Source organism: Hemiscyllium ocellatum, chromosome 1 (assembly GCF_020745735.1).
Source record: "Hemiscyllium ocellatum isolate sHemOce1 chromosome 1, sHemOce1.pat.X.cur, whole genome shotgun sequence".
NCBI lineage: Eukaryota > Metazoa > Chordata > Chondrichthyes > Orectolobiformes > Hemiscylliidae > Hemiscyllium > Hemiscyllium ocellatum.
Genome location: NC_083401.1, coordinates 121,282,312 through 121,297,451, shown reverse-complemented (window position 1 = coordinate 121,297,451; position 15,140 = coordinate 121,282,312). Strand labels below are relative to the sequence as shown.

General features: G+C 39.4%; 1 protein-coding gene across 7 annotated transcripts in view; it reads right to left on the bottom strand.

The window, feature by feature from the left end:
• Window positions 1–15,140, bottom strand: part of lcorl (ligand dependent nuclear receptor corepressor-like) — a 116,073-nt gene that overhangs the window by 59,947 nt on the left and 40,986 nt on the right. For 6 of the 7 annotated variants that reach the window (XM_060825313.1, XM_060825303.1, XM_060825310.1 and 3 more), the window contains 2 exons: window positions 11,299–11,431; window positions 5,615–5,866 (listed from right to left, as the gene is read on the bottom strand). In XM_060825313.1, the coding sequence (XP_060681296.1) occupies window positions 5,615–5,866; window positions 11,299–11,431 (385 nt within the window). Of the gene's footprint in view, window positions 1–5,614; window positions 5,867–9,555; window positions 9,707–9,856; window positions 10,010–10,398; window positions 10,637–10,750; window positions 10,938–11,298; window positions 11,432–15,140 lie in introns of those variants that run through there. The other variant, XM_060825329.1, reaches the window with a different exon arrangement.

The following is a 15,140-nucleotide window of genomic DNA, read 5'->3' as shown; positions in this document are numbered from 1 at the left end:
GCAAGAACTGGATGACATCCCTGTAAATCTTTCCTTAATACAATGGCAATAGCAGATTTGTTACCCATCAAGTTTGGTTTTGCTATTACCAAACATGCTTACATGCAATCGAACAGGCAGCTGGATGAAGAAATATAATGTAGTGTATAAAATACCATGCAAGGACTGCACAAAACACTATATAGGACAAACAGGAAGACAGCTAACAATCCGCATACATGAACACCAACTAGCCACGAAACGACACGACCAGCTATCCCTAGTAGCCACACACTCAGACAACAAGCAACATGAATTCGACCGGGAAAACACTACTATCATAGGGCAAGCCAGACAGAGAACAGCCAGGGAATTCCTAGAGGCATGGCATTCATCCACAAACTCCATCAACAAACACATCGACCTGGACCCAATATACCAACCACTACAGCGGACAGCTGAAACTGACAACTGGAAGCGGCAAGGACAGACCACTATAAATACTGGAAGAAACATCAAAGAAGCGCTTCGCAGGAGGCTCCAAAGCACTGATGATGTCTCCTAGCCAGGGGACGAAACGTTTGCAGCAAAAACTTCCAGCTCGGCGAACAGAACCACTACAACAAGCATCCGAGCTACAAATCTTCGCACAAACTTTGAATGAAGAAATATGGAGGGGAATCAATAATCTTAGCAGTTTAGAAAGAAGCATTCACGGAAGATGTCCTAAGCTTTGTAAGATTTACCTCCAGAACGATTCAGTCACAGTCACTATGGTTTAATTCTGGTAAACATTCAAGGCTTAGCACAAAGCATCAAAATAAACAGCAACTATTTAAAAATTGGTGTTTTTAAATCCTCATTCCCAACAAGACTTCCCGCCTCAGGTGACTGACTGTGTGGAGTTTGCACATTCTCCCCGTGTCTGCGTGGGTTTCCTCCGGGTGCTCCGGTTTCCTCCCACAGTCCAAAGATGTGCAGGTCAGGTGAATTGGCCATGCTAAATTGCCCATAGTGTTAGGGAAAAGGGGTAAATATAGGGGAATGGGTGGGTTGCGCTTCGGCGGGTTGGTGTGGACTTGTTGGGCCGAAGGGCCTGTTTCCACACTGTAGGTAATCTAATATAATCTAAAAGACTTCAACAGTTCCCCAAAAGTACGGCCATGAAACCCCAGTAGTAATATATGCCATCCATTGCCAGAGGCACAATGAAGGGAAGGCACAGATTGAGGTTTACAATTTTCATCTACAGCACTTTGATATAACAATCATAATTTCTTTAATTGTGCTGCTACCTGAACTTAATATAAATTCTCAATGAAAAAAAAAGTCAGATGTACAGCACAGAATCTTCAGTCCAAATCCTCCATGCCCACCAGATATCCTAATCTAATCTAGTCCCATTTGCCAGCACTTGACCCAAATCCCTCTAAACCCTTCCAATTCATGTAATCATCCAGTTGCCTTTTAAATGTTGTAATTGCACCAGCCTCGACCACTTCCCCTGGCAGCTCATTCCACACATGCACCACCCTTTGCGTGAAAACTTGTCTCCTTAGGTCCCTTTTAAATCTCTCCCCTCTCACCCTAAACCTATGCCCTCTAGTTCTGGACTCCCCCACTTCAGGGGAAAGATTTTGTCTATTTACCCTATCCAAGCCCCTCAATTTTATAAAGGTCTAGCCACTGACATTCCAGAGAAAACAGCCACAGCCTATTCAGCCTCTCTTTACAGCTCAAAACCTGCAATCCTGGCAACATCCTTGTAAATATTTTCTAAACCCTTTCAAGTTTTACAACGTCCTACTGATAGAAGGGAGACCAGAACTGCACACAATATTCCAACAGTGGCCTAACCAACGTCCTGTACAGCCACATCACGGCCTCCAAACTCCTGTACTCAACACTCTGACCAATAAAGGAAAGCATATCAAGCACCTTCTTCACTATCCTATCTACTTGCGGCTCTATTTTCAAGGAGCTATGAACCTGCACTCCAAGGTCTCTTGGTTCAACAACACTCCCTAGGACCTTACCATTATGTGTATAAATCCTGCTAAGATTTGCTTTTCCAAAATGCAGCACCTCGCATTTATCTAAATTAAACCATCTGCCACTTCTCAGCCCAATAGCCAATCTGATCAACATCCCGTTGTAATCTGAGGTAACCTTCCATATCTCCAATTTTGGTGTCATCTGCAAACGTACTAACTATACCTCTTATGCTCACATCCAAATCATTTACATAAATGACAAAAAAAGCTTACTCAGCACCGACCCCTGTGGCACATCACTGATCACAGATATCCAGTTTGAAAAGCAACACATCTGTCTTCGACCTTTGAGCCAGATCTAGTTACCCTCACCTCCTGCTCTCCTGGGCAAAGGTTTTAAACTATCAAAGCCAAAAATGGCTTAATTACCTACATCGAAACTACTCCAGTGCACACTCACCTCACTGGCTCATTATTTCTCACATCAAACAAACAATTGCATCTCTCAATTCTGGTAAAACAAAATAGTCTCAAAAGAAAGGACATATGCCAAGATAGAGAATTCAATGATTGGACCCCAAATTAGGAAAACACCTTCTCAAATAACTTCCACCTTAGTGCTTTAAAATCTGTGGACAAACATGGTTTAATGAGCGAGAGTCAGCATTGATTTCAGGAAGGGAAATCATGATGAATTGATTTGTTGGACTCCTTTAGATGCAGCAAGACTGGGTGACGAACATTACATTGCTGATATAGTGTAGATGGATTTCCGAAAGATATTCAATACAATGCCACATAACCGCCTTGTGAGAATAAAGCAACACAGTATAAAATCGGCTGAGTGATAGGAAAAGATAATTGTTAATGGATGTTTTTCAGGCTGGAACAATGTTTACAGGGTTAGCCTTGGGAACCTTGCTTTTCCTGATTTATATTAAATGTTCTCAACCCTGGACTGTAGGAAACCATTTCAAAAATCGGATGATTCAAACTTGACAGCTCCGTAAACTGAGGAGCAAAGTGCAGAACTTCAAAAGTAGACGGACAAGTTTCTGGAGTGGGTGATTAGGTAGCAAATGAAGTTCAATGCAGAGAAATGAGATGTACATTCTGGTACAAAGAACATTTCAACAGTATTAAAAAAAGGGTGCTACTCTAAAGGGTATATAATAGCAGAAAGACCTGGGGGTACTGGTGCATAGGTCAAGGTGGCAGGACAAGTGGAAAATGTAGTTAAAGCATTCAGTATCCCAGGGATTAAATAGTGGCTGAGAATATAACACCAGGTGGATTTGGCAGAAACTGTATAAAACACTAATTAGCAGCAGTACTGTGTAGTGTTTGGGCCCTATGCTTTAGAAAGGACTCAAATGCATTCAAGCAAGCACAGAACAGGTTTACATGAAAAGCTCCATACAGATGGGAGAAATTGGGACGGATTTCCACAGAGACTAGAATGCTTAGGGCAAACTTCATTCAAGTTTCAATGTCATGATTGATCTGGAGACAGTAGACAGGGATAAATTTTTGCCATTTGCACAAATTGATAAAGAGGGCACAGATTTGAATTGATTTACAAAGTAAGTAAATGAGAAAGGAAACATATTCACGCAAGTGGTTTGGTTCTGCAATGCTTTGGCTGGAAATATAATGGAGCCAGTTTCAATCAAGCATTAAAGATGCATCAGATGTTTATCTAAATAGGAATAACACGCAGGGCTCAAGAAAAGGCAATAAGTCACAACGCTCATTTGGAAAACAAGTATGGTCACGATGGGCCATATGCTCTTTTGCACTTAATTCTGGGATTGTTGTTTCCCCATTCCTTTTTCCATGTGATGGCTGACCAGAAATTAGCAACAGGTTACCATTCGCTAATTCTGACCACGTGAGACAAATTGTCATGCTGTGGGAGATATACCGAATATCTTTGAGGGCTACAAAACAACACAACCATATTGCACTTAACCTGGGCAAATAAATCCTAAACAACTGAAAAAGTAATGTTCAAGTGGATAAGATTAAAACTGAAAATGTTAGTTGCCATGTTCTTTTCAAGTCACTTTCTCTGTAGGTTTTTTGGTTGTAATGCACTAAAATTCAGCCAATAAGAAAGCATGACAAACTTAATACGAAACAAGCTATAGGAGGTATTTCACATAGAGATCAAGGTTACACAAAATTCAACGTTTTTTAACACAAGTTGGATCAATGTTCAGCTGATCTGTATAGTATAGAATTAAAACTACAATCTGCATCTTCAGTTGTGGTCTAAAATAGTATTACTGAAGAGCCAGCCTATGATACAAATTTGACTTATAGGAACTAACTGCATTTTATGTTCCGAGATGGCTATCACTTGTGCCGTAACCTGTAGTACAGGTTACATTTACTAGTCAATCTCAGGTAATTTCAAGTTTCAGTTCCATAATCTCTTCAGCTTTTGGCATTCACAATGGGGCTTTTGAGAAAGGATTTTAATGATGTGTCTGTCTGTCTATAGTAGTCTTTTAGACTTTCAGTGCATCATTCAAAGATAAGCCAGATGCATCAAATTAAATTTAGAAAACTTATACAATTTATATATTAGGAATAAAATATAAATGGTCACTGCATAAAAACAGGTAATAGTCAAAGCAGACCTCTGTTGCTTTTAAAACTCGGTCTTCCAAAGTATCTCATAACATGTTCATAACAATTATTCCAGAAGGAAAACATCCCTCCAGTAAACAAAACCAAATTCTCTAACACTCAAAGCTCAGGGTCTGAGATGGTTATGGTGAACATCCTGTTTACGTTAATCTGGATGTATAAATAGTTCTCTTCGTGCAGTACTCCTCCTTGCATCAAAGGAATAAAGAACTAGAACAGGGTCAAATTTCAGAGAGAAATTGTAAACAAAGACATTAGTTATTTATACTACAGGTGAAAATATTTCTTTGAGAGAGAATTCCATTAGACATCTTCCTTGATTATTTCACCTCTGTAGTTATTCCGTTCGTCTATGGTCACGGATTAGAAGTTTTAAAAAGGTACCAACTGAGAGCCTTAACCAATGACAAGTTCCTGTGTCCACTTCACCATTTATCAACGGTTCCTCTATACAATATGCTTATGAGTCAGTGAATGATGAAAATGTGCTAAAATATTTCAATAGAAATAATATGCCTAGGATTAAGAATAGTCATCCAATTGAGCTACCTTGGTCCGAACACAATGGGGAGGAAAATTGGATATAGACAAACCCATTTTTGTTTATTTTCATAGTTTGATTGATTATGGATTGTGACAGTTAATTGGTATTTGGAAAGGGTGGCAGAGGGGGTACAGAGAAGGGAAATTGTTTAAATTCTCAGTCAGCATGTTCCTTGACTACCTAAATTGTGGGCATGCACTTCGAATTGATAGAATGCAAATCAGTGACACAGTATCACTCGGAGATGCAATGAATTCAGATCTAGCTATAAAATGAATACTAATAATTTGGTGGTGGCTTACACCAAAAAAATGGTGAACATTTAGGGTAACCTGCTAAATTATCCTTTGCCCCCAAATAACGTTTAGCTCAAGGATTTCTTTCATAAATGTACACTCAATGAATTCTGAACTTCTATTCAACAGGAAAGGAATGAGATTACCTTGTTGAAAACTTTTCTGATGACTTTTATTCACAGTGAGGTCGAGGGGTCCTTCCTGCTCCTGGTGAAAGCTCTGGGTTTGCTTGGCAGGTGGATCATTTGAGACTGAAATAGATTCATCAGTTGATCCAGTCTGAGCTTCATGAGCGTGATTACTTCTGGATATATATTCAATTGCAAATTGACGAATCATTCTTTTCATTATTTCCTGAGCAACTAGAGGAATGTTGCGATCACAGTTCTGAGGAAGATCTAAAAGAATTACATTTACATATTAATGGAAATATAATTGAACATCAACAGTTTGGTATATAATAAAGGCATATAATACAGAATTAAATTTCTCTTGATCCATACATTAGCTGAACTCGAATAAATTTCTTCTAAACACTGGCTGAAAATAATGGCACAAATACAGATTTCCAACAAAGATGGAGGTATTTTAAGCACAATTGATTTGTAAAGACATAGGTTTAGGCCATTTAGGATGGGTCTGCTCCATCAGTCAGTCATAGCTGATGACGTTTCTCAACTCCATTCTCCTGCCTTTGCCCAGGAACCTTTGATCCCTTACTAATCTAGAACCTACCTCACCCTAAATACGCTCCATGACTTTGCCTCCATAAGCCTCCTGTAGCAACAAGTTCCACAGGTTCACCAGCCTCTAGAAAAACAAATCCCTCATTTCAGTTCTAAGGGCTCATCCCTTCACCGAGAGGCTTTGTCCTCAGATCCTAATCTCTCCTACTGGTGGAAACATCTTTGCCACATCCACTCTATCTGGGCCTCTCCACATCCTGTAAGTTTCGAGCACTCCCCTCATCTTTCTAAATTCCACAGAGTACAGACCCAAAGTCCTCAATTGCTCCTTATAAGACAAGTCCTTCACCTCCAAGATCATTCTTGTAAACCTCCTCTGGACCCCCTTCAACACCAGCACATTTTTCCTTAGATAAGGGTCACAAAACTGCTCACAATATCCTAAATGTGGTCTGACCAGAGCTTTACACAGCCTCACGAGTACATCTCTGCTCTTGTATTCTAGTCCTCTCCAAACGAATGCTAACATTGCAGTTGCCTTCCTAACTGCCTACTGAATCTCCATGTTAACAGAATCCTGAACTAGGAGTCCCGAGTCCTTCTGTGTTCCAGACTGCTGAAGCCTTTCCTCATTTATAGTAATCTACACTTCGATTCTTCCTCCTAAAGTGCCAACCTTACACTTTCCCATATTGCATTCCATCTGCCACTTTTTTGCCCACTCTCCTAAACCTATCCAAGTCCTTTTGCAGCTTCACCACCATCTTTTCTTCCACCAGCGTCATCTCAGAACTTATCCACGATGTCCTCAACTCCTTCATCGAGACTGTCTGTATAATCTGATTAGTTGTGGTCCCAACACTGGCTCCTGCAGAACTCTAGTTGTCATTGGCTGTCATCCTGAAAAAGACTTATCTTGACACACTGCCTTCTGCCAGTCCTTTATCCATGCTTGTACCTTGCCCCTAACATCATGGGCTCTTACCTTATTTGCCAGCCTTCTATGTACCACTTGTCAAAGCCCATTTGGAGGCAAACGTGTTGATCTTATCTTACACTAAATGCTATAATTATCTAAACCACATCTCTTAACCTTCTAATGGTCACTGACCTAACATTTTTTCATGTAAAGGTTAGTTTTTGTGGGTTATTTCTTGGATTTTGACTAGTTTTCTGAAGGCTGCAGAGAAATGAGAACATTGGTTACTAATATTCCTTATGATAACCTGTTTTTTTGAAAACAGGCCATCTAACCTCTAGGTCTGAGGCAATATTTTTCAATCTTATTTCTCCAAGCCTGAAACCTCAGATTCTTAGATCACAAGAAAAGTTACCTCTTTGCATGTCAAGCAGAACAATTTCCAATGGCATGCCTCCTTAACCATTCACCAGTTCAGCTTTTGAAAATGGAGGATGAAAAGAATGTGGAGATAATACAGTGAGGCATCATAATAGGTAACTGAAGTCACATGTTATCTCCCAGAGAGTTTACCATGCCTGAAGGTCATACGAGGACCTGTTGGAGAAGAATGTCTGGTCACATGTGAAATTCTGCAAAAAGCCTCAAATGAGGTTTCCCATTATGTCATCAATGGGTATGCAGAATACCATGGTTCTGGATTGCTCTGATCATTCCACTCTTTGCAAAAATCAGCGGAGGAACTCCAAGTGCCTGCAAATTGGCAGCCAATTTCATCTAGTATGACATCACCTCCACAGCAATTTTCACAATTTTGTTGGTTTCTCTGGTAACTATGCTAGGAATACATCATACGATAATATCGCAATACTTACTTGTGAAATTAAGCTACCATCATGGTAAAAATTGTTTTTCCTCATTGCAGTTCAGAGTTTAAAGTCACAAATGAAAAGATATGGTCATTAACATTCGCAATTTCACCCCAACTTGATGATTCAAATAAATACATCGATGCTGACAAGCATACATCACCTGCAGCCAACCTGCACATCACAGGGTTTAGGTAACTGGGCATATGCAGAAAACAGGTGGTAGTCAGGGCAATTTGAGGTCCAAAAATAAAGAAAATGTGCTGTGCTACATGCCTGAAAGAGTGGCAAGGATTGTTGTGGTCTGCAGTGTCTATGAAGAGCACATTTTGAGATAATAGAAGGGCTCAGTCTGAAGATGCCAGAAAAGGAGTCCTTTAATTTAGAGGATATTAACTCCATGCTTCAGAGCCAAACAAGTGAAGAAAATCAGATGACAGTTCCCAGGAGAATTGCTCAGCAACTGATTTCCCCACTTTGAGAATCCCCACCAGTGGCATCAGCAACTCTCAGTGTGGACTGGCCCGACTGGCAAAGTGGTCACAAAGAGTCAAGACCAGCCATGAAAAAAAGAATGAAACTTTATTTACCATTGTCACATAAATTGCAACTTGAAGCTCAAACATGCGAATCTTCGAACAGAAGTGATATTTCAGAATCATCTATAGTGCTGAACAATGAAAACAAGTGACCCATCAAAGTTCTAGCATTTAGGCCAACATGTAATCAAGTACCCTCAATGGAATGTTAGCAAGAGAATATCAAAGATGCAGCTATAATAGAAAATCAATTAAATATCAAACTGAAGTATTCCAACTTCATAAACAAATGCCTGTATACATTGCTTTAGCGTTTCTTCATCCTTAAAAACTGTTTTTGAAAATTCTGATGAGATCATTGTCATAGGGAGATTGACTGCTTAATGCTGGGTGAAGGGGTATGGGGCTGAACAAACTCTTGACACAGTAGCTTGCTCTTGGGGTTGAGCCACAGCTGGCTGCATTTTTGGGAGGGAGTTTCCTAGAAGCTCATTCTCATTTGCCTCATGCCAGGTTGAAGGAATCTGAAGTAGAGGTTGCATGTTGCAATTGAGTGCCCGTCATCCCACCTGCACTATATACTTAAAGCTGCAAACATTATTGAACTGACAAGTTCCATGGCTGCAGTCTAAATTTAAGGAGCGCTGTTGTCAGAAATACCAGTGGAGCCACCATAATAGCCATGAAGGATGCGAATATCTTGTCCTGTCATTGTGTGAACTGCTGAAAATGATTGGCAACAGAGCACAAACAGCACGAAATACTTGCGGTGATCCAAATATATCTATGTTAAGGGGCAAACCTATTAAATCTAGTTTCCACAACACTTTACTCCTTAGCAATTATGACTTCACACCAAAGTGGATACATCACCCCAAACCTAGTACTCCTTAGTCTCCCAAATTGTCAAGAGGCAGCCAGGTAGCTTACGATGTTGTGTCTTTGTTGATTGTTTAAGTGCCTGGATCTGCACTGCTGCCTGGACCAGGAGAGTGTGGTGCTGAGGTTATGGTTTTGGGTAAGGGATGGCAAAGTAGCAGCATTTAAATGTTAGGAAGGTATATGCTCACTCACTCTCTCTAAGATCTAATCAAAATCTACATAAAGATGCACAGCCTTTTCACCATTCCCCCCTAGAGTTGCTCTTTTTCCTCCACCCCATCTTCCCCTTTCTTCTGTTTCATTTCCTCATACAACTCCCTCTTCCTGGATTGGCTTTTCTGACCTGTGGAAAAAAAAAAGAGAATTAAGTTAGAATAATTAAGCACCTCCCTCCTAAAGGAATATATTTCTCTATTCCAAATATATGAAACTGTATTTTTGGTTTAAAACAAATTGAAGCCACAAGACAAGTCCTGAAGAAGTTTGAACCCACCTCATTATTGCTCCATGTCAACAGCCATAGCTTGAAACTCAGATGACGACTCACGAGATGAAGGGCCCTTTCCACATGGGATAGCACAGTTCTCAGATACAAAGTTCCCTATCCAGTGATTTTTTTTTCTCCCAAGCAGTGTGCCAAATCACCCTGCAAAGACAACGAGAATATACATAAGCAATACACTTTTGACTTGCTGAGAGAAAAGAGATAGAAATTTTAGGTATTGTCTCAGTTGCAAGGTAAATGGGGAATTCAGCATGTATGTATAATGAAGTTCTCCCTTTGCAGGTTGTTATTTGATAGGCAACAGGTACAATACTGCAAAATAGACATTTCAGTTAAAGAGGCAGGTCAACGCCAGGCATTGCCCTAGAGTAAATGGACAGAGATAGCATTACAGATATTGTTTGGAATCTGTATTTTAAAGATCGGTCATCTGGCAATACTGAAAAGACAACATTTGATTACTTCTCAACCAACATTTGAAAACCGACGCCCACGTCTGATCTTTGAAAGGGAGATGATAAGTGTCTTACCTCTCCAGCCCTGATCACCACAGATGAATTGTTTAACAACATTATTCAGGAATCTGACAGTGGGATGGGTAGATCACAGAAATTCAGAAGGTCTTCATCCAGGCACCTGGACTAAATTTATAGGGAGAAGCAACTTGACTGCCTAAAGCAGCCAGCCCCTCCCCAGTTTAATTTATTCCAAAGGCACCTAGCAGATCTCTTGTAAGGAAATGGCTAGCCATCTTCTTACTGGATTTCACTGCAAAGAGAGAGACATAGTTAAGACATGGGAAATAACATTTCAAGTAATTTTTAACTGAAATAGACTGAAAGAGGGAATCCTGTTCCACTTACCACAATTCCCAAGACTCACCTTTGGTCTTGATCAGATATGATCCTGATATGGTGCCGCCCATGCTTCCCAGGGCCCACAGCTAGTTACACCTCTTCTAAGGTTGTTGCTTCATACGCCACATGCGCCAATAAGATTCACTGGAAATTGCACTGCAAGTTGCTGCATTGTGAACAGTGTAAAGACTGGCATAAATTTTGGCTGAAATTGCCATTTATGCCAATCCAGAGAATTCCAGGCCTACAAAGCCATTAAAATGACAATTTATATAACCACTAGATGGAGCTGAGACATCTTTATGTAAAGATTTAATTTTAAAATCAGACAACAAAGATACTGCATAGAATATATAAACTGGGGGTCCAAAACTATGATGCATAATCTCTTGGGCAAAAAACAGTGTGAATTAGGAATTCTGTTTCATCCATCATTATAACTCAGCCCATATTAACTTTACACATTGCCATATATTTCAATCAATAATCAACATAGTTAGCTTAACATAGTATTTAAAATTAAAACTGAACCTTCATTAAGCCTTAATATGAAGATCAGGAAAAGCATTATACCTTTTTTGTGAAAGATAGCATTAAGAAACTTGTCTGCTTGGCATTCAAGTTGTTCAGTGTGGGACTGCCCCTGAGATAAAGATTCCTCAGTAGATATCAGTGTTGTAGGCACACTCACAGATGAGATATGGTCCTAGAAATAGTTATGAATCGTACAGAGAAATATTTGAAGAAAATCCAAAGTAGCAAAAAAACTTATTTAAAATATTGAGCTCACAATACAGGTACAATATCTCAAATCCAGCAAAATGAAGACCCCAAAGCTATGCCAGATGTTATGCTAGCAAATTGGTGGGCATTTCAGTCAAGTCAGGTGGGTTCAAATGACCTTTTACGCATGCCAAATGGTGGCACACAAAGTAGGTAATCAAAAAAAAACTGCATAAGTGCAAAGCCTGTTCAAACTGCCCAGCTAACTTTTATGTATTACTTAATTAAAATTGATATATAGAAAACTTTTTTAAAGAAATGTCCGACGTTTACACAACTAGATTTGAGACATTAGCTGTACTGAAAACAGGTGCTAATGATCAACACTTTATTAAATGGCACCTATGACACCAGAACTAAGCTGGTTAATCCAAGATTCCAGCTAATCAAGAGGTCCACAAAATCAATGTAAAAACACACAATAGGTTAAGGATAAAGAATGTGGGGGGAGAAGAGGGGGAGGAGAAAGAGAGGAGAGAGAGAATACACATTACTATTTTATTTATAGCATTAATCACAAATAATGCAACTTTTCCTTAAATAAAACTTACAAGCAGAGCACGTTCTCACTCGCACCCTCAACTGTCTACTCTAGCATCATAGCAGAACCCAGTATTTGATTAGAGATTAACTCAAAATTGAATTAACTTGATATTTCACATGGCCATTCAATTTAACATGTATATTTACACTGAAGTAAACAGATTAAAAATAATAATAGGCCTGAATAATACAGTAAACTTTGCTGTAATTGATGTAATTTTTGCCATTTGATAGTACTACTTACAAAACTTAAAGATCGCTAATTCTCAGAATAGGACAAATTAACAATATATTCATACCTAATAATATTTTTCATCTTATGTTATGGCACCTCTCTCATTCTAGACTGATTGGTCTGTCAGTTTTTTAGTTCATATATTTGTTACTAGATTGATGATCATCCAGTCCTTTGAAGATTTGCCAATAGAAGTGTAAGAATATTTGAAAGATTGCGAACCAAAGCTCTCATTATTTTCTCTTTGACTTAGTGTGCATTCTACGATGCACACTATCATGGCGTTTTGGTTTTTCTACTTTTGAGCTTCAATCTTTCAATTCTACTTCTTTACCTATCTTAATGCTCCACACCTAACCTTTTTCAACCTACATTGCCATGACCATAGTCGATGCAAGCTTAACATCACCAATATTTCTGGTTCCCCACATCCAAATAATTCTACATCCTTTAAAATGTTTCATTTTATACATTTTTCTTGTTTCTCGTATGGACTTGGTGCTTGATCATACCTCCTTTCAAAGCTGGCTTTATCTTCTAATTTTTATATTTAGCTTTTTTAAAAATCTTTTGCTAAAAGTTCTTTACTTACCCAAAACACTTATCTTTATTGAAACACCTTTGCTAATGAAAAGGTCTATCTATTCTAACTCACATTTGCATCTTTAACATTGGAAATCAACTAGTGCAATACCACCAGGATCAATCCTAGCATCTCAATTATTCATTATCTATACTAATGATTTGGAGGAGACAGCACAGCATAACGCATCCAAATTTGCTGTTGAGACAAAACTAGGTGGAAGCGCATACGAGGATGAGAACATGGGGAACTTTCAAGGGGATATAGTGGAGTATGCAGGCAAAAACCTGGCAGATGGAGTTTAAAGTGAGGTTGTGCACGTTTGTAGAAAAAAAACTCAAAGGCAGACTACCGTTCATATGGAAATCGGTCCCAAAAGAGTGCAGTGTAGAAGGGCCTGGGTGCTCATATTCATGGAAAAGAGTTAGCATGTAGGTGCAAGTAAGTAATTAAGGTGGCAAATGAAATTTTAGTCTTCTTTGCCAGAAATTTGCAGTTTAACAATAGGGCAGTCTTATTAAATCTTTACAGGGTGTGGTGAGGTTGGACTTGGAGTGCAGTGTAATGTTTTGGTCTCCATATTTGATTTCATTTGTTGTCAGATGTACTGAAGTACACTGAAAAGCTTTGCTTACTAGCAGTCCAGGCAGATTATAGTAAACAAGGATGCACAAAAAATTTAGACAGTGGCATATACGTAACAATGCACAAAGTATTTGAGAGATATTGACGTTAGCAAGATCACCACTGAGGTTAGAGTGTGTCCATTGAACTGTCTAATAACGGTCAGGAAGAAACTGTCCCTGAACCTATTGGTGCATGTTCAGGCTTCTGTATCTTCTGCCTGACCGAAGAGACTGGAGATTACCAAGGTGCGAAGGGTCTATGCTGGCAGCCATTCCACAGCAGCAAGCCTTGTAAATGGATCCAAGGATGGAAGGTTGGCTCCCATGATGCCTGAGCTGTACACACCATCCTCTATAGTTTCCTACGAACCTGGGCAGAGCAGCTGCCATACCAGGCCATTATGCATCAGGGCAATTTGCTTTCAATTGTGCATCTGGAGAACTTGGTGAGGGTCCTTATGGACATGCCAAATTTTCTAAAGTCATCTGTGGAAGATGTGCCTTCTTGACTGTTGCATCCTGATTTAAGAAAGGGTACACTGGCATTGGAGGTTATCCAAAATAGATTCACTAAGCTGATTCCTGGGATGACCGGTTTGAATCATCAAGAATGACAACACAGGTTAGGCCTTTATTTAGTACAGTTTAGGGGAATGAGGGTGATTTTATTGAAATATTCAAGATTGAGCCGGTTTGACAAGGTAGATGTTGTGACGATATTTCCATTAGCCAAGGAATATCAAACTAGGGGAGGGAATATGGGAGAACTCATTTAAAACCGAGTTTAAGGTTATTGAATGTCTGTAATTCTCCAACCTAGGCTAGTTCACAAAGTACTTAAAGAGGTAGATTGACATTTCAAAAAAATCTATGAGCTGACAGCTATGTTAATCTGACATGAAAGAGGAGTTGAGGCTGGAGCAGATCAACAGTGATCTTGTTGAACAGCAAACAAACTTATGGGGCTGAATGGCCGACACATTTATGTTCTTGTTGAAAGTTTCCCATTCTGTTAATTTTAGTTATGCTTATTTAGAATAGTTCCTTTCTCGTTGCAATTGGGCTCTTCAGTCAAATGACCTGTCATTAACTGGGTCCTCTCATTTTCAACTTTTAAGTTAGACTTAGTTATTTTGTGGTTATTATTTCTTAAATGTTTCCCACAGTCCCTACATTTCCCAGACTAGGCTCAGCATTCTTTTTTTTTTGAGTGGACTAATAGTGCACTTGCTGTACAAGGATGCAAATTCTTCTCTTTCTTTACCACACCTATGTAAATAGAGTCATAGAACTGTACAGCGCAGAAACAGACCCTTTGGTCCAACTTGCCCATGCCGACCAGATATCCTAAATTAATCTAGTCCCGTTTACCAGCACTTGGCCCATTTCCCTCTAAACCCTTATAATTCATAACCATCCAGGTACTTTTTAAATGTTGTAATTGCACCATACTCCACTACCACCTCTGGCAGTTCATTCCATACATGTACCATTCTCTGCATGAGAAAGTTGCCTCTTAAGTTCACTTTTAAATCTTTGCCTTCTCACTTTAAACCTATGCCTCCAGTTTTGGACGACTCCACCTTGAGGAAAAGACGTTGGCTATTCACCCTACCCACCCCCTCATGATTTTATAAACCTCTGT